The sequence below is a fragment of the Pezoporus flaviventris genome, unplaced genomic scaffold (assembly GCF_033815535.1).
Source record: "Pezoporus flaviventris isolate CSIRO_AGI_PZ_B2104156 unplaced genomic scaffold, CSIRO_AGI_Pfla_v1 ptg000059l, whole genome shotgun sequence".
Taxonomy (NCBI): Eukaryota; Metazoa; Chordata; class Aves; order Psittaciformes; family Psittacidae; genus Pezoporus; species Pezoporus flaviventris.
In genome coordinates this window covers 1,523,514-1,543,135 of record NW_026892607.1, presented here as the reverse complement: position 1 = coordinate 1,543,135, position 19,622 = coordinate 1,523,514, and the positions used below count along the sequence as shown (strand labels likewise).

The 19,622-nt window shown below is 43.2% G+C and overlaps 1 protein-coding gene across 1 annotated transcript in view; it reads left to right on the top strand.

Moving 5' to 3' along the window:
• The window catches only part of JAK1 (Janus kinase 1), a 63,351-nt gene that overhangs the window by 38,917 nt on the left and 4,812 nt on the right, over positions 1 to 19,622 (top strand). Inside the window, exons 4-18 of the mRNA XM_061469722.1 lie at positions 139 to 262; positions 4,743 to 4,893; positions 6,279 to 6,442; positions 7,020 to 7,362; positions 8,793 to 8,966; positions 9,710 to 9,867; positions 10,740 to 10,863; positions 12,271 to 12,460; positions 14,369 to 14,475; positions 15,706 to 15,852; positions 16,264 to 16,351; positions 16,867 to 16,994; positions 17,433 to 17,568; positions 18,197 to 18,348; positions 19,389 to 19,539. Of these exons, the coding sequence (XP_061325706.1) occupies positions 139 to 262; positions 4,743 to 4,893; positions 6,279 to 6,442; positions 7,020 to 7,362; positions 8,793 to 8,966; positions 9,710 to 9,867; positions 10,740 to 10,863; positions 12,271 to 12,460; positions 14,369 to 14,475; positions 15,706 to 15,852; positions 16,264 to 16,351; positions 16,867 to 16,994; positions 17,433 to 17,568; positions 18,197 to 18,348; positions 19,389 to 19,539 (2,337 nt within the window). The remainder of the gene's footprint in view (positions 1 to 138; positions 263 to 4,742; positions 4,894 to 6,278; positions 6,443 to 7,019; positions 7,363 to 8,792; positions 8,967 to 9,709; positions 9,868 to 10,739; positions 10,864 to 12,270; positions 12,461 to 14,368; positions 14,476 to 15,705; positions 15,853 to 16,263; positions 16,352 to 16,866; positions 16,995 to 17,432; positions 17,569 to 18,196; positions 18,349 to 19,388; positions 19,540 to 19,622) is intronic.

Below are 19,622 nucleotides of genomic sequence, written 5' to 3'. Positions count from 1 at the left end.
TGTTTTAAACTAATCCTAGTATTAGTTTCTTTTTATGTTGTGTTTTGCAAGATCAGATATTTGCTTTAGGTATTTGTATTTTTTGGGCGTGCATGTGCGTTGTAGCCTTGTGATTCATTGTTTTCTTTTCTCTGACAGCTGTGTCTCCTCTGTGCCACAATCTCTTTGCACTGTATGATGAGAACAAAAGACTCTGGTATGCACCAAACCAGGTCTTTAAGATAGATGAGAAAACATCATACCGCCTCCATTATCGAATGAGGTAAGTGTAAAACATCTGAGAAATGATTCCTTAACCATATGTAGGTGTTCTGAATCCTAGTGAAGAAGCAGGAAAGCAAAAGCAAAGGAAGCAGCTTGCTTTTCACAGTACGGATAAGAAGTTATCTGTAAAGGCTTAAAATGTCTCGTGATTTTTGTTTGCATCTTTGCTTCATAACCTTGAAGAAAAGCTCCAGATGTTGAAAACCCACAAGGACCCACAGAGCTGTAGATGATGGAATTAGCTAAAACCTAAAACAAAAAAGGCTCAGAAATGTTTTCTTAGGTCAGCATTTTGCATCTTTCAGTTTCCGTTTAAAGTGTCCACAGTGAGCTGTGCTTGTACTGAAGTCAGTGGGTATTTTACTACTCACTTAAAAGGCAAAAGCAACATGCTGCTGCTTATGAAATGCTTCTCTAGGGCTGTAGGGGAATCCGTGTGACCTCACTGTGGGTGGCATGCACTACACTGGAGGAAGCATCAAACAATAGAAACCATTGTTCCCAGGATCTTTATCTGACATATACCATCAGGTTGGACTTCAGGTGGCATTCTTATGATGCAGCATGTAGCCTGCTGAGATTTTTGGGGCTGAATGGGCACTCCAGCCTTCACCTACTGAAAGAGGAAAGCAGTAATGCTGACAACTGTTGAGCGCTCTCACATGCTCCACCTAAAGGACATCTTCCTTTAGGGTTTGATAGAAACCCAGTTCTGCACGTTGTACTGCCTTATGGTTTTGAGTTTTATTCTGACATTTCTTCTAGAATCAGTAGGAGCTGTAAGTGTACGATACAGGAGAAAAATACATAGAATAAACTTTGCTTTCAAGATGAATTAGTGTAGAAATTTTACCCATCTTCCTAAAGCAAGTCCAGAGATCGGTTTTGTCAGTTCTTCCAGGTACAACTGTAAGAATATAAGCTTCTTTGTAATATTCCCTCTTTGCCTTGAAATGTAATACATACAAGGTCAGTTTGGGCTATAGAGAAAAACACTTGAAGTGACTTCACTGTGTTCACGTTAACATCTTTTTCCTGATAATCTCTAGTTAAACAATATGACTGTCACTTGTACATGCTAGTGGGAGAGCTGGCCTGTAGAAACTACAGTTTGTGCATTCAAACTGTTTTCTAAGCTTGATAGAGAGTAACAACCACTTTGCTTATGCAGATACAAGGAGAGATTTGAAAATGGGATCTTTGAACTGTAAGCCGTTTCAATTCTGATTACACCTGTGCCGGGCTGGAATTGTTATTTTTGATAGATGAACTGTTAAGAATCAAGAATACTGTCAGTCAGGAAAAAGATCTTTGCTTTTCAAGTAATTATAATACCTACACCTGTTTTTAGAAGAGGAAGAGGATACCATGGTCTTGCCTTTTTGCTTTAACACAGTTTATTAGTGGTATTAATGACTTAACATTGGCTAATCCCAGATTTAAACAGCTGTGATTAAGTTTGGCAGATAAACACCACACAGTAATGGAATTGAGTGACTCTCTAAAAGAATCTCTGAGGACTCTAATGGCCTCTTACAGAGCATTAAGTGCCTTTTCTTGCTGTAAGATATCAGTCAGATTAACCGTATACTGGATAATAAAAGAATTTCTTGGTATAAGGCGAGTTTGGGGTATTTCCCCCTAATGTTGAATTTCCTTGATGTGATGTGTTTTTCTCTGTAGAAGAAGGTGGTATTTTAAAAGTGGAGTTGTGGGGATTTAGTCCTCTGAGTAGAAGTAGGATTAAAAAATAGTTTCTGCTGTGTTTGGTGTTTGAATGTTTCTGCTTTGGGTGAATGATGAGAGCTCCCTCCAGGTACTCTTTCATTCCTACTGCATCCTACCTGCACGGTGGGGTACCACCACCTTCTCTCAAACTGCTTGAAGAGCTCCCTGTTGCAAATCCTTGGCTGTTCGTAACTGTCAGATTTTAGGTATAAGGGCAAAATGGATCAATGTTGAACTTTGTTTTCTGTAAATTCTCCTACCATTTTATAGAAGGGAGCTATGGAAAATGCCCTGCTTTCTATATTTAAAAGTTCTGGTGGTTTATTTTCTTAAGCTTTGGAGCTGGGATTTGAAGCTTGGCAGGGACGTTTCTTTTGTCAGATGTACTCCGTGCATGAAAATTGGCAAACTTTGGGGCCAATAATACATATTTAAATCATCTCGTATGCATTTAAGAAGAGACTATATGAGTTAAGCACTAAAATCTAAAGATTCCATCTCCCTCGGAATACTGTATTGGTGAAGTGGTATTTTCCTTCCTTTCATTTCTGATCTATTGTGTGTCTTGGCTTGGGCATCTGAACTGCGAGCAGGGCAGAGCCCTGAAAAATGACGAGCAATGCAGGATTGTGAAACTGTTCCCTAAATGAATGTTGTTTATTTTGAGCTCTGCAAGAGGCAGAATTCCTCTTGAAAAAGGAAAATGATCTGGCCTTATGTAATAGTGCTCTGTGTTGGTCTGTATATGATCATTTAGTCATTAAATCAGTTTTCTGTGGCCAACCGTGTTCTGAAATGATATTGATAGATTTGATTTGGTCATGTCCTATTAACATTATATATATAGAATGAAGGTATGTGACTGAGTAGTTTCAAATGCTTTTAGAGGGTTTGATTTTTGTCCCACTGCTGAAAGCTTTAGGTTGGCTTTCTGTGTGAACTTCCATCTTCCTCCTCTCCCCATTGGATCTGTGCCAGCTGCTGTACTTCTGGTAGCAGTTTAAAAGGACTTGCTTTTCACTGGGAACCTTTTCACTGGCTCTGTATTTCTTCCACTCACCCAAAATTTAAAAGAATAAAAGTCTACAGCATCAGAAACCACAGAATTTCATAATATCCGGGACTAGTTATCACACCAGCTGATGGAGGAGGAGTTTAACTGTTCCATAGCTGCATTGTGTTTAAGCCAGAGGTATCAGTGTTTCTTGTGCAGAGAAAGCAACTAGTGGACATGTTTCTGGCACCTCTGGAAGGTAGGACTGTCATAGCTGGAGTAGGTGAAAGAGAGCAGCAGGTTCCCCTCCAGCACTGGCCAGATGGACTGGATGAAGCGCAAAACACCCTGGGAGTTCTGCAGTATCCTACAGTACTTGTCAGGAGTGTTTGACGTGGTTGGTTGTTGGTGTTCCTACTCATGCTCTAGCTGCTGGTTTTTGGAGACTTAAAAAGACTTATCAGTAAGAAAGGGTGGACAGAAATGGAGTGCAGAAAGTCTCACCTCTTAAAGAGTAATTTAATTCATGAGTCTTCATTTGTCGTGGAATCCCAGAACCCCAGCCTGGTTTGGGTTGGAAGGGAACCTAATGCTCATTGAGTTCCTACCCCTGCCACAGGCAGGGACCCCTTCCACTAGAGCAGCTTGCTCCAAGCCCCTGAGTCCAACCTGGCCTTGAACACTGCCAGGGATGGGGCAGCCACAGCTTCTCTGGGCACCCTGTGCCAGCGCCTCAGCACCCTCCCAGGGAAGAGCTTCTGCCTAAGAGCTCATCTCAGTCTCCCCTCTGGCAGCTTAAAGCCATTCCCCTTGGCCTGGCCCTACAGGCCCTTGTCCAAAGCCCCTCTCCAGGTTTCCTGCAGCCCCTTCAGGCACTGGAGCTGTTCTCAGGTCTCCCCTTCAGGAGCCTTTTCCTCTCCAGGCTGCCCCAGCCCAGCTCTCTCAGCCTGGCTCCAACCCTGTGCCTGTCTTAGGCAAAGATTTCTCCGAAGTTGCTAGCAGAGGTTTAAACTCTAAACAAATTTGATTTCTCTTTAGCAGATTCCAACTCCTTTAGCAGTTTTCAGTTAAATAGCTTTGTGTACAGATACGAGTATAAAGCTTGTTTGCAATATACGCAATTGACTGTGTCCCTTTAAAGCCAGATGGTTTGAATTAGTGCCTTTTTCACCAGCTCCATTGAAACCAGCAGGAAGCAGCAATTCCAGGGAGTGAGAGAAGCAGAAATTCCAGGGAGGCATCACACTGCTTCCTGCTCCAGCTGCAGGGGCTATGCACAGTCCTGCCCTGTTCTTTGATTCAGTGCCAATGGAGGAGGAGGAGGTCTGAAGTCATGTTAGCCCGTTGGAGGAGTCATTTTACCTTGGAATGGTAATGCCAACCATTGCGCAGAGTATTAACACTCACACTGCTCAAGCAACATAAGAGGTGATGGAAACCTAACTTATCTGAGTGGCAGCTTCTTGCATGAGGATGTGACAGTCAGTCAGGCCTGGTGTTGTGCTAAGAGTGAGATACCTGTTGAGTGGAACTGCTGAAAACCTTTGTCTTATAGACCATTTTCCCCTAGTTTTTCCCCATTTCCTCAGGTTAGACATGAGGTTTCACCAGTGACCTCTTAAGTTGCAGCCTCAGGGCTGAAGATTGGTGGATTTTGACTTTTAACTGGTTTTCTTTATAAGTTTAAAATATGTATCTGATGTAAACAGAGGATTTCCCCAAACATTTTTAAAGCTTATTCCTCTTCTCTTGCAAGATACTACTTTACAAACTGGCATGGGACCAGTGAAAATGAGCCCTCAGTGTGGAGGCATTCCCCAAGGAAGGCAAAGAACTATGAGAAGAAGCTGGGACCAGAAGGAACCCCTATTCTTGATGCAAACTCATTAGAATACATCTTTGCCCAGGTAAGAGGTTGTTTGCAAGTATCTCTGCCATTGTAGTCACACAAAAACTGTTTGATCCAGTAGAAGCTGCTTTAATGACTTTTAAAGTACGTGTAACATTACCTGTTAGTGTTGGTGTTTTCTTCATACTTCTGGGTGGTGGAAAGAAGATGTGCTACAGGAAGAACAATCTGCCCATATGCATGGTGTGTAAAGAAACTTATCTCACTGTCCAAAAAGAAAGGGCTATATCTTTATAGCGTATTTTCTTTCAATCTTAACCATTTTTGGATATAAATGTTACCACCTTTTCTTTTGTGAAACATTTTTAGTAACTTTGACATCTGTAGTCCTACAGAGGAGCATTAGGAGAATTAAAACTGACAGTATGGTGTCCTTTTAATGAGGGTTTTTTTAGTGTGTGGTATTAAAACACTGACTGCTAGTAACCACTGTCACACAGGCCTTCCATGCTGTTTCTCCTTCCTTCTGTTGTGCGTCCCCTTGCTGGCAGTACATACAGCACACTGGACATGGCACGGAAAGCAGGGTGTCCCTGTTTCAGAAAGCTTGTGCTCTTGTACAGAAAGGTTTGTAGACACACAAATGGTTTTGCAAACCAGAAGCTGTCTGGTTTCACCAAAGAAATGGGAACATTGAAGTTGATGAAGGCTTGTGAAATGAGCAAATGAAATGTACTGGGAAGAACTTGTTTACTGTTAATTCTGACTATAATTACTGCAGAACCTTCAGGCTTTGAAATATGGCTGTGTCCTTCAGCAGAAGAAATAACATGAAGCTGCTCCAGTGAATCCTTGTTTTATTGTGAAATCACAGTAAGAGAAAACACCAAGTGAGCTACAGCTCTGGGTGCATTTTAATGGTGCCACTTGCATTCTAAAGTAGTAAAAAAAGCAACTATTTTTTCTTCAAGAGGAATGAAAACACCGTTTAAGTTGTGGATTGAGTAGGGACCTTAATGTATATTGTCAGACAGTGTTGTGTTAAGCATTTACTTTTGGGTAATAACATTAAACCAAAGGCCAAACAGAAAGAAGTGATCCTTGTATAAGGCAACAGAAATGTCTTTGCTGGTGATTCCATCAGTCTCTTGAACAAAGTGTCTTTGTAAAAGACTTCTGTCAGGCACAAATGTTAGTGTTTCTTCTCAAATAGGCAGGTTTGTGGGTGACTAGTGATTGCCTCTGTTTTGCTGGTTGAAGAGAAGACTGCATCTATTGCATAGCTCTTCCCTTCTCCTCCTACCCCTTCCTGTCCTGGCTTTCAGCTTTGGGTGACTCTTGCTTGAGGAGAGCCTCTGATCTTGTGACATATTGCTTGCTCATAGGAAAACCATGACAAATACCAAATCTGGTAACCTATTTTTTGACTTGCTTCCTATCAAGGGTCAGTATGACTTGGTGAAAGGCCTGGCACCAATCCGTGATCCTAAAAATGATCAAGAGGTTCATGAAATTGAAAACGAATGCCTGGGCATGGCTGTCCTTGCAATCTCTCACTATGCCATCAAGAAAAATGTGAAGCTTCCAGAGCTTCCCAAAGATATGAGGTGAGCCTGGACAACTTCTTTGTCACTGTTGGGTCTGTTGCACTTGTCTTCCAGAAGGGATTTTAAGCATTTTACCTTCCAGGGTCCGACTGTACAGGAGTTACCAGTTCCACACTACTGTTGCTAAATGGGTCTTCCTAATCTTGTCAATAAAGATATGTATTAGAAAACCTGATTTTTTTCTCATTTGGAAAGTATTTGAAATCTATGAAGCTAGTGCAGCCAGCCCACTGATGTGCTGGGTACCAAGTGCCTTGCTATAGATTCAGGCTCTTGGATTGGTATGGTCAGAAATGACAGCGTTAAATGGCAACCTAATGAGGAAGCAGTTAGAATAAATCAATTTGATTATAGATTTGAGTGGGCTGTATCCATCTGACTAAAAAGCTTTCAGAAAAGGTTATTACCTGAAGTCCTGTTGGCTATTAATGCTGTAAAGACTGCTACAGTACCAGCTGCACAGTGGTTTGCTGCATCCTGTTCTCTGTAACGTTCCAGGTAAGGCAGCTGCACGTTTTAGAGAGTTAAAGGCTTAGGAGACAACAATATTAACTCATAGCATTGTTTTTCCTTCTAGTTACAAGCATTACATTCCTGAAACCTTGAACAAGACTATCAGACAGAGGAATTTCTTAACCAGGATTCGGATAAATAATGTTTTCAAGCATTTCCTTAAAGAGTTTAACAACAAAACCATTTGCGACAGTAGCGTGACTTCACGGGATCTCAAAGTGAAATACCTGTCAACCATGGAGACCTTGACCAAACATTATGGAGCAGAAATTTTTGAGACTTCTTTTTTGCTGATTTCATCTGAGAATGAAATAAATAGATCCAGTTGTGGAGACAATGAGATACTCCCACTCTATGAAGTCATCGTAACGGGAAACAATGGAATTCAGTGGAGGCTCAAGCCAAATGTAAGTATCCCTTGATAAACGGGAGTTAGAGGATTGCTGAGGGGGGAATAATAACTGGAACAAATGATCATGATCTTCAGACACTGTGGATCAGCTCTTTATTGAAAGGACTTCTTTTGTAGGATTTTTGCAGGTTGGAAGGGATCACAGGAGGTGTCTAGTCCCAACCTCCTGTTCAGGGTTAGCTTTGAGATCAGATCAGGTTGCTCAGGGCTTTATCCATTCTGGTCTTGAAAACTTCCAAGGGTGGGCACTGCACAATCTCTGGGGGCAACCTATTTAGCAGGAAGATCAAAGACTCTACTGTGTAATTAAAGACTATACAGTGGTGGGGCACTGGCACAGGGTGCCCAGAGGAGCTGTGGCTGCCCCATCCCTGGCAGTGTTCAAGGCCAGGTTGGACACAGGGGCTTGGAGCAAGCTGCTCTAGTGGAAGGTGTCCCTGCCCGTGGCAGGGGTTGGAACTGGGTGAACTTTTAAGGTCCCTTCCAACACAAACCAGTCTGGGATTCTATGTATCTACCAGACCAGACACAAGTCTTGAAAGATTAATGTCTGTGGAGGTCTTTATGGTTTTGTGCTCTGTCTTGATACCAAAGCCTGTTAATACTGTCTGTATAATGGCACCCCAGGTGCTGTATTTGCTCATACTCATAGACTTTTCATGAATAAACTAAAATACAGTGACATTAAAGCTGAGCTTTCTCACCTCAGTGATACTTTACGTGATGTTCCTTGTTTCAGTGCTGCTAATTGATTTTGCTTAACCCTCTTCTGTACTTTGTGGACATAAATATTAAATATGCTCTGGGTTTGAAGGGGTTACGGCACATTCTACAGTTTTTCTCCACATATAATACTTGAAAAATCAACCTCTTTTTGCTTGCCTCAGTTCCCCAGAGTGGTGAGAACCCTACTGATAACTATCTTTTGTAACAGAAACGATTGTGTTTCACTTCATTTAGAGGTAACTTAACTGTCTCTGATGGGGAATTTGTTTTGAATGATAATATTAATGGGGTGAGGGAAGGAAGAGCTGATGTTTGAGCAGGAAAGCTTGCAAGAAATGCAACCTGTTTCTTGTAAGGCTCCTGCTTCTGCTGGTTTATAGATTGTACTTATTTAAATCCCTAAACCAAAGACTTTCATCTCAGTGAGAACCTTTCTGTGACCCTTCAGCCTTGCGAAGAGAGAGGAAAGTCACCTAATGAGCGCTCACTTTCATCCTCATAAAACTCTGTCTTATGGACAATTCTTGATAGAAGTATATCTTTGCAATGCAGATACACTGAATGTGTAAATGAATTGATAATTCAGTGCAAAAAGCAAACAAAAACTAAATAGCTGTGGAAGATCAATTTGTCAATAAAAACACTGGGCTAAAAAAGACATGTTTTTATTAGTTACTTTTATCCAAAATGTATTTGCAGTCTGTACAGACAGAGAAAGAGAAGAAGAAGAAAACCGATGGCAAAACCAGAAAGGATGAAGAGAAACTCAAAATTCAAGACACATGGAACAACTTCTCTTATTTTCCTGAAATCACCCACATTGTCATCAGGGAGTCTACAGTCAGCATTAACAAGCAGGATAACAAAAGGATGGTAAGAACCAAGCCTTGGATAGGTTTCCCTTCCCTAGGAAGCTCTAGTGACACAGCATTGCTGGGTCAAGAGGTGACAGCCTCCTTGAGGAACATTTTAACTCTTAAATAGCAGGTAAATATGCTGTCCCTAACACCACAGATACAGAAGTGATAGTTAGAAGAGCAGCAAGTTGGTGAGCATCATTGATTGTCTACACTTATTACTGCACATCACCAGTGTCTGATGGCCTTCTTATGGCCTTCTTGCTGTGCTTCTCAGCCTGTGGCCTTCCTATGTACACCTTTGATAGCCACAAGCAGCATCAGCAAGCGTGGCAGATCCAGGAAGGCCTTGGGAAGGAAGGAGAGGAGGTTTCTAGATGTGCAATTTAAGCATCCGAAGTGGTTCTTCTTTCTGTGAGCTGCCTGCTATTAGAATTGGGAAAGGAGCTGCCTAAGTGCCCTTGGCTTCAAGTCCAGTGTGACTGCCCCATTCCTGAACTGTGGCACAAGTTTTTGCCTTACAGATCTCATGTAGGATTACAGCAGAACATGTCATGCTGGAGAGCCAAAGTTTCTCTCCAGTAATGGGTGGGGAGAACAGAGGATGGTCAGTGTTGGCTCTCTAAATGTGGTTTTCTGTTGTAGGTTTCTGGACAATTTTTTAGCCACTCTATGCAAAAATCTCTGGATATTGAAGCACTCCTGAAATGTTTTATCAGAACGACATGAATTCTTTACTAAAGTACCCTTTTGTTGTAGGAATTAAAGCTGTCCTCACATGATGAGGCCCTGTCGTTCGCGTCGTTGATAGATGGGTACTTCAGACTTACAGCAGATGCTCACCATTACCTCTGCACAGATGTGGCTCCTCCGCTGATTGAGCACAACATAAAAAACGGATGCCATGGCCCCATTTGGTGAGGAAAACGTTTGATTGTTGTTTTTCTACTTGAATAATTAGTCCTCTAATACTGCTGCATCGAGATTCTGAGTCCACTGAGGAAATTGGACATTTGGAAAACTGTTAATTACCAAAAGGCTGTAGAACAACTTAAGTTTGCTAAGGATTATATGGCAAAACCCATCACTGTTTCTCTCCACAAAAATTTACTCATCTCTAAAGCCAGTGTTTCCTCATTATAGGAATATTTTGAGGCTTACTCCACTAATAGATATGAAGATCATTGTCTGTTGAACAGATGAAAAAATTTACATAAATAGCATTGAGCTGTATCTACACTGACCCCAGGAGTCCTCGGGTGGATGAACAAAGCCTTCTGTTGTTTCAAATAGCTAAAGCAATTATGTTTCTTTCATAGAATCATAGAACCACAGACTGGTTTGGGCTGGAAGAGACCTTAAAGCTCCTCCAGTTCCAACCCCTGCCACGGGCAGGGACACCTTCCACTAGAGCAGCTTGCTCCAAGCCCTGTCTAACCTGGCCTTGAACACTTCAATCTTTTTGGCTTTTCTTTTTATGTTTGAAGATACAGTATATAGAAAACGGAGAGTTTATGTGTGCACTGTGTTAGATGTGGAATTTCCCCATTAAGCATACTAAGAGCTTAACAAATCTTTCTTCCCTTGCTCTGAGCAGCTAAATGCAAGTGTGTGTAATGCACACAATTAAATCATGTTTTAATAATAAATAACATAAATATTTCTAAGTTGCTGTTACACGTTTTCGTGCCAAATACAGAATTTACTCTCCTATGTCTTTCCTAATAATAGATTTGGGATGCAGCTGCTCATTGGTTGTTTTTCCTCATGTGTACATTGACTCTTTCAGCACGGAATATGCCGTCAACAAGCTGCGCCAGGAAGGGAACGAAACAGGAATGTATGTGCTGAGGTGGAGCTGCACAAACTTTAACCACATTCTCATGACAGTGACTTGTTCTCAAGGCTCAGAGGTACGTCAGCAGTCATCTGATAATGAGCTGAAGACTGGCAGCTGCCTGTAATCCATGCTCATGCATTTGTGTTCTTCAGGGCAGTCACCCTTATGTCTGTGTGATAGCTGCTGCAGCACAGGGTAGAGAGTTGTACTCGTAGCTTCCTTTTCCCCAGACCCTCTACAAATATGCTGTATCTACAAAGATGATTCAGGACGCCCAGAACATTGCCATTCATAGCAATAAAGCTGTGCAAGAACGTGGTTGAAATTAAGCATTTTAAACTCACATGGTGTGAGAATGACATACACAATTTGTCACTGTAACTTAGCTAATGTTTCCTGAACATGGGTTTAATTATACAAGTGTGTTTCTCCTGACACACTGGAAAAGAACAGTGCATGAAGACAGTTCCCTTTACATGCAGAACACCGCAGAAGGAGATAGATATACAGCTAGCTGGGAGAACATACTTCTTGAAAGATGATTGATAAGCAGAAGCTCATGATGAGGGATAGCTGAGGGAACCAGATGGTGATGGTGACAGAAAAGAAGAATGCAGGAACTGCACAGAAGTTCAGCTGAAGTCTGCAGTTGACTTGCTGCTTTGGAGAAAATACTTCAGGTGTTCACACAAGGATAATACTAGCATAAACACATATAAACTGCTGTTTTTCCCTTAGAAATACAGGTAAATAGAATCAACTGTGAGGTCAAGAAGGGATACTTGATACTGGGTTCATCTTCTGTAGACATTTCTAAGAGGGCTAAGTGATCAACATTGTCTTCTAAAAGACAGGACAACTTGAAATAACAAATCAGTTGTGCCTTGGAAAACATTCAAGCTCTTTGCAAGGCTTATCAAGAAAAAGGAAAGGTGGCATGAAGCTGTGGTATGGTAGAGGTGAGGAAGAGGCCTTGAAAGGGCTGAGATAGGTAAGTGCATAAGTTTCAGCCCTTTGAAACTGGAAAGTGTGAGCATCAGCATGGAATGGTTTCACTTGTTGAACAATGTGGGTTGTGAAAGGGAGCTGTGGTATTTTTAAGTGGAGATGTTGAAACCATGGTCCAGCTTCTGCAATTCTTGACCAGATGAAGAGAAGATTCCTTCAGGAAGAGTCAGGGCTTCCACACGCTCTCAGGTTCTGCAAAACACACAAGCCATAATTTGGGCTTCTTAGGTGATTGAATCTTCATGTTGCTGCTCTTCCACTCTGTTATTGTAAGTCTTCCTGGGACTGAAAGTTATAGGAATTTTAGGGCTTTTTCTACTGTGTTGGAGTTAGAGGACCCTGGCATAGAGGCAAGTGATTACTGGTCCTACGTGTGATTTCGAAGGCTTTTGGGAAGTTTTTGTGGCTTTACAAACATTCTTTCACTCTAATGATTATATTTTGTCTTTTTCTCCCTTCCCCCCCCCAATAGCAGATGGGAAATAGTTCAGTCCAGTACAAGAACTTCCAGATTGAAGTGAAGAAAGGCGGGTACTTCCTACATGGATCCAGCAAATCTTTCTCATCCTTAAAAGAGCTGATGGATCACCTGAAGGGACAAATACTCCGGACAGACAACATAAGCTTTACACTGAAGAGGTGCTGCCAACCAAAACCAAGAGGTAGTGTGTCCTTTAAGAGGGGCAACAAACTTTGTTGTTGAAAGGAAACAAACTCCAAGGATGAGAGGCGTTCTTGGTGTCTCATATGTTCTGTGTCCCCATGTGAAGCTCATTGGTTACCTAAGAAGTGACATTTAAGGTTTCTTCCTTCACTGTGGAGGAGGTGTCTTCTCAAAAAGCAAACCCAAGCCCTGTGAACAAGGTTTTAAGGGTTTCCTTTCCCTGTTACAAGCTCAGCACAGGATGCTCAGGGAGTGGTACTTCTCATGAGCCTTCTTTGGGTGAACTCCTCCCATGACACTGAGAAAAGTTCTGGTTTCCCTTCTTGCACCTCGAAGCTGGGCTGGCCCTGTAGAGGTGGCCTCTAGATCTGTCTGAAAGGAAAATGTCCCAGCTGACTCAGAGCCATGGGCTGCAGTGCTGTGGTGAAGCAGGGACCAGGGAAGGTTCTTCCTTTGCTTCACCGCATCACGTATGCCAGGCAGTGTCACCATTCAGCACGTCATGTTCCTGTGGCAAAGGAGGGTTGCAGCCTGCAGTGGCTGTGTGGCAACCTCTGGTTGGAAGCTTGTTTGCTCTCATGTTGAGCTGTTGTTTAGTCTATTAATCATGAAGCAGAAGGGAAAGCTGGCTCTGCAACTGTTAGCAAGCAGAACAGCCTTGGAGTCAGTAAATCCATCTGCGAGGTCAGCTTTGAGAGGGCTGGGACAAGCCTGCATTTGTTAAACTGCCCATGCCAGCGCTTACTGAAATGGTTTGCTATAAGCAAGTGTCTTGCAGCTGAGTTTTGTCTGAAAGGGGAAACACAGTGGTGTGATTGTGTGATCTGATAGTGGTTTTCTGTTAGAAGGGAAATAACTGAGCTGCATTAATTACCTGCTTGTTCTGATGGTTTTAGAGCAGAGTTTTCTGTAGATGGACACTGAGCTTAGCAGCACTTTGAGGAACCCTGTCTGGAGCATGGAGAGGTTATACGTTGTGACTACATTTTGACAGCTGTATGTGGAATAAAATGAAACGAGTCAAGGAGTTGACTGCCCACTTCAGCTTTTCACTGGAATTACAGTGGGAGCCAGCACATTATCTGTGCTGTTCCCTGTTCTGCCTATTCCCTGTTTAGGGTATTTTTTTCCCTTCTTTTTAAATCTATTTTATTGGTTATTCACAAAGAGGTTTAGGGGATGCAGAAATAAAGCTGGTTTCCAGTGTATGGTTCATGACTGGTTGTTTTCGGAGTCCTAGATCCCAGTTTAGCCCTGATGCACATGTGCTGCTCACAGGAATGGGAAGGCCAGATGCACACAGACATCTAAAGCCATTGTACTGTAATAAATAAAGCCTGCTGTTCAACACAGGAAGACAAAACTCATGTGCAAGGCGTTGGGATCTGACCATGCCTCTCCCTCACCAGAAGCAGTGGGGAGGAAGAACCAGCCTTTTGAGTCTTTTCCTTCTGTTCATTTCCCATTCCCCAGTTTAATTCCAGTGCTCCGGAAACAGACTGTTGGTGTTTCCCAGGGTGCAAGAAGTGCTCAAGGAGGTAAAAAGAGGAAATGAGACTCCAGCTACCTCTTAACCCATCTGCACACTGCAGGAGGGACTGTGTGGTATTTTACTTAGCGTACGGCAGAGGTATCGCCTCTTGTAGTCCTGGGTATTCATTTGTGCAGTAGCCACTGTTCAGTTTCTTAATATCATAATAATACATAGCTCTGCTGTAGTGAATTCTCTGTTGGATGACAGAAGTTACTTGAGCAGAACTTAAGTCAAAGTCTCTTCTTTCCTCCCTGCTCATCCGTCTGGGGGTTTACTTTGCAGTAAGCATAGGCAGCAACGTTACTGACTGAGAAGGGTGGATGCAGTTATTCTGACAAGCCCTAAAGACTCTTTTCTTTCCCTGCCTTCCAGAAATCTCCAACTTGCTGGTTGCAACCAAGAAGGCGCAGGAATGGCAGCCAGTCTATCACCTGGGGCAGCTGAGCTTCCACCGAATCCTTAAGGAAGAAATCATCCAGGTGGGGAGCTGCTGAACTCTGTTTCTCTCTTGTAATCAAACAAGTGCAGCATCCTGTTGTACCCTGTTCAGTAATACAAAATCACCCCATTCCAGCTGGTTCTTTCACTCCCATTTCTCCTCAGCAAAGCTTAAGGAGAATCTTCATTTGTATTAAAGCCTCTTATTGCAGAACTTAATTGTTTACATGTCCTTGTGTGGAAAAAGAAGAGCAGCTTGCAAGTAATGCCTGCCACTAGGAATGAAATTGATATTTGAGCAGGTTTCTAATGGCTGTGGAGAGAGATGCTTCTAAGGTCGTTCTTAAAACACCACGAAGGTCTTCAGAGCTGTTCTTCTGAGGCGCTTTGTTGCTAAATGTGGCTGTATCTGTTAAAGCCTCACGTATCAGGAAACAGGCAGCTTAGAGGTTTAAGATAATATCCTACAGTGAAAAACAAGGGTGAAGTATTCAAAAGCTCTGAAGAGTCTCAGCATTCAAAATCCTGTGTTCCAGACTGATTCAGCACCCAGCTTTTCCATCAGTTGTTTCAATCAGTGATGCTAAATCCTGAACAAACCTCAAACCCCCCAGTGGCTGGAATGCGCAGTCACATTTGATGCTTCTAAAAGACCTGAGCTCTTCAAACATGCACTTAACTGCTTCAGTTAAACAGAAAGGTTTGGGGGTTTTGTTAACTTGCATCAGTGCCCAGAGAGATACGGGTTATGTTAATATTGATGCTGATATTTACAGTCAGGGTGCAGGCTTCCTGCAAAAATATCCCACGGTGGCATCCTCTGTGATTTTAGGAGGAAATTGCTTTCCCAGACAAAGCGTTCCATTGAAGTATTACTTCCTCTAACTTTTGGAAGGACATTAAAGGTTGCCTCAGTAGCAGCTTATTGTAAATAAGAGGCCAGTAATTATTTATTCATTTGGTGTTTAGTCTGATAATGTTAAACCACAGTGAACCTGTGTGATGTTAATGGAGATGTAGTAGCTCTTTTGTGTCAGATGAGTTTCCAGTGGCGAGTATGCTGAGAGAGACCGCTAAAGCAAAGGCTAACACAGTGTCATTGGTTTCTCACTGTGCTAATTATAAGTCTATATGTAGCTAGATCAAGTGGAGGGCTAAGTCCACTCTCTACTTGGAGAAGCAGCATACAGTGCAGATCCAAGTATTGGGGTAAATCTACCCTTGTTTGCTTCATGTCCTGGTTGAAACATGTATTGTGTGTTATGTCTTAGGGTGAGCATCTTGGAAGAGGGACGAGAACACAGATTTACTCAGGGATCCTCAGCTACAAAGAAGATGAGAACGAAGGCTATCAAAATGAGAAAAAGATTAAAGTCCTCCTCAAAGTCTTGGACCCCAGCCACAGAGACATTTCTTTGGCAAGTTTTTCCCTTTTTGTCTGTTGTACTACAGCTGTGACCTCAGTTGTATTTGGTTAACTATGAGAAGCCTTTAAAAGAAGGGCTTGTGCATCTATAGCTAAGGCAATAGGAGATACTGAAGGTGTATCTCACCATTTTAGGCAGTCAGATCTGTCAGTGACCAGCATTTTGGAGTTACCTGCTCATTAGGCAAGCAGCATCAGGTCTGGCTGGAGCACGCCAGCACTGATTTCAGCCTGCACATGTGCAGACCATAAGCACATCCCCGCCATTGCTGACCCTCTCTGTTCCTAGAACACAGTGATTCTGCAGATGGTTTTGTTCCTTGATGCTTGCAGTTGTTAAACACGTGGATGAGTGTGGCAGTGACCAGCAGCTTCATGGCTGACCTCTTTTGCTTCCCAACAGGCATTCTTTGAGACAGCGAGCATGATGAGGCAGGTGTCTCACAAGCACATTGTCCTCCTCCATGGAGTCTGTGTCCGGGATGTTGAAAGTGAGTTTTGGGAATGCCTCTCCAGGCTTGGAAGGGACTGGGCACCGTTCAGTTCAATGCTGGCACGGGGGAGATGGAGGTAGCAGTTGCTGCCTCAGTTCTCAGTGCAGACACAAGTGGAATCAGAAATGCAAGGCAGCTGCAGAGTCCTTTCTGCTAACAAGTTTCCTCATCCAATGCTGTCTTTGAATAAGTGCCTTATGGGCTCTTTCTTGAGGTTGGAATGCCAGAGTGATAGTGGCAGTGTCCTTACAAACCAGCCTTCTGGCTTCCTTGGGAAGACTTTGCCCTGTGGTCTTTGAAATGCTTTGCTTCAGGTTTGCTGTCCATTTACTACATAAACCCACTCAGCCTTTTCATTTGGACTCTGAACACTGAAATCGCCTTTGGGGAAGGTGAAGTAAAGACATTCAATAACCATCGTGCCCTGGGGAGAGGGGGAGATGGTAACAGGCCATTAGATCACTCCAGACACTGGTTACTGCAGTACTGACTTTATGTTCCTGATTTCACAGACATCATGGTTGAAGAGTTTGTTGAATTTGGGCCTCTGGATCTGTTTATGCATCGGAAAAGTGAAGTTCTGACAACTCCTTGGAAGTTCAAAGTTGCCAAACAACTTGCGAGCGCACTGAGCTACTTGGTAAGGGACCTCTCGACAGAAGCATTGCCTGTAGCTGCTACAACCTGATGCTCCCGAGGTTCCATGTGCCTCAGTAACTAAGGAATTTGCTTTCTCAAGTGGGACTGTACAATGTATGGGATATTCCTTTTGTATTCATATTGTTGCTTTAAATAAGGAGAAAGAGCCTCAGAGGAGGTCGTGAGCTCCGTTTTATCAGCAGGCCATGTGCCTGCAGTGATGCTCTTTGTGGAAAAGGAATATTATGGTGCCTAAGAGTGAACAGTATGTTTCCCTATTCCCCCTTTCCCTGTTTTTCTCTAGGATAATTTCTTCCAAGCTGTATTTTTACTTTTCAGCTTGGACTATTTTTCAGTGCTCCCCTATGTCGTGGGTATGTCAGAACACTTGCAGAGCACTGAGAACTGCACTCACTGTTCTTTTCCTTCCTTCCCGCAGGAGGATAAGGATTTGGTACATGGAAATGTGTGTACTAAAAACATCCTATTGGCAAGAGAGGGAATTGACACTGAATATGGTCCCTTCATAAAGCTGAGTGATCCAGGAATACCAATAACTGTGCTGACCAGACAAGGTATGGTACAAGAATTGGATTGCTTTCTTTGGTGGGGAAGGGGAAAGGAAGAAATTATAGAACCCCAGCCTGGTTTGGGTTGGAAGGGACCTTAAAGCTCCTCCAGCTCCAACCCCTGCCACAGGCAGGGACACCTTCCACTGGAGCAGCTTGCTCCAAGCCCCTGTGTCCAACCTGGCCTTGAGCACTGCCAGGGATGGGGCAGCACCTCATCACCCTCACTTTTTCCTTAGAGTATATCTCTACCATTTATACCAGCTAGACCTGGCTCCAGTATAGAAGTAGCCAGCTTTCACAAATCTGAAAAGTAAGTAAGTGAAAGAATGTTGCTGATGGAGGGTGCTTGTTTTATTCATTTCTCTTAAAAACTCACGTTAAGTCAAGTGAGATAATGCAGAAGGAATCTCAGTTTCTGGATGGCTCAAGGCACCACCTTGTAAAATGCACAGGAACACCCTCGAGAGAACAGGGATTTGGGCATGAAGATTTGCCTGAAGGTGGACAAGCAGTGCAGCTTTAGTTTAGCTCAGTTAAGCGGGTGTTAGACCAGAATAACTGAGTTAGAAGGCTGTTTATTGAGTCCCTTGATACTAACTCCAGAACGCATTGATTCTGTGTTTGATCTCAGAATGCGTCGAGCGAATCCCCTGGATTGCACCCGAATGTGTTGAAGACTCCAAAAATCTAAGTGTTGCAGCAGATAAGTGGAGCTTTGGTACAACACTGTGGGAAATCTGCTATAATGGAGAAGTCCCACTGAAAGACAAGACGTTAGCAGAGGTAAAACTGTGTTCATAACCCTTACCTTCACATCTCCGATACAGCCTCTTTGGCGCTGCAGTTTCCATACCCAACTTGAATTGCTTGCACCTTGCAGGAAATCCAGCTCAGCTGGACTTGGTAAGGGGCTGATTTGTGTCAACTGCCACAGGTTGCAGCAGGAATTCATGTCCTTGCTGTAGAAATTGCTCATTATTGCTTCAACCTGACCTTGTGGAGCATTCTCAGTTAAACAGAACTGCTGCTGCTCTCACATTTGCCCTTTCCTAATCACTGTGTCCAGTTACAAAGTGATGGAGGTTCTGCTTACAAGCAGTTGGGTGGTTCTGTTCTTGCTTGTGTCTTTTAGCTGTTGGTTCAGAACTAGTCTCCCGTGGGACACCATTATTCACTATGAAATCTAAAAGACATTAAATAAGCCTTGTCCTGCCTCCCTGCTGCAGTGTCTGTTCAGCGCTGCTGGAGGCCCTCAGCATATGTTCCAAACATGCTTTTTGTCTCTTGAAGTGTTGCTGTGTTGGGAAGGGGATGGAGCAAAGCAGCTGCTGCTCATCTGAAGGAAATGACTGAGTCCTTGAGTCATTACAGGAGGTGGCTGAAAGGAACTGGCTGCCCAGGGTGCAGTCCCCTTCCTGCATGTGGAAGGCAGAGCTTAGGAAAGTCCATCCTCATCCCATCTGCCCCAAAGCTGGTACCTTCTCAGGGGCTGTGAAGAGCAGGCAGTGCTGTGGTGTTTCCCTGGTGAGCATTTCCACTCAGCCATTTGTCCCAGTGCATAAATAACGTGGCAAACCAGGAGGAAAAATCACTTCAGAGTGTTGTAGAACCTTCATGTGTTTTAAGTGGTTGCTCCGAACTACACCAGATTCAGCACAGTAATAATTCTCTGTGGGTAGGAGATGGTGAAGAGGATGAGTTCTTGTCAAAGTAGAAGCCCACAGTGAGTTAAGGACCCAATGGTCACGTTTTCTGCTGTAGAACACAGGTGTATTAAGTTAAAAGCTGCAATTGAAGCAGGAGTTTCCCTTTGCACCTTACAGAAGGAGAGGTTCTACGAGGGGCATTTTGTGTTGGCGACACCATCGTGCAAGGAGCTGGCTGACCTGATGAAGCAGTGCATGAACTATGACCCCCATCAGAGACCCTTCTTCAGAGCAATCATGAGAGACATCAACAAGCTGGAGGAACAAAGTAAGGCCTTGGCTTTGGGATAGGAATGGCTGCTTTATTTGGCCAAGGCAGGACCCTCCAGGGGCATTCTCCCATGTGTCTGC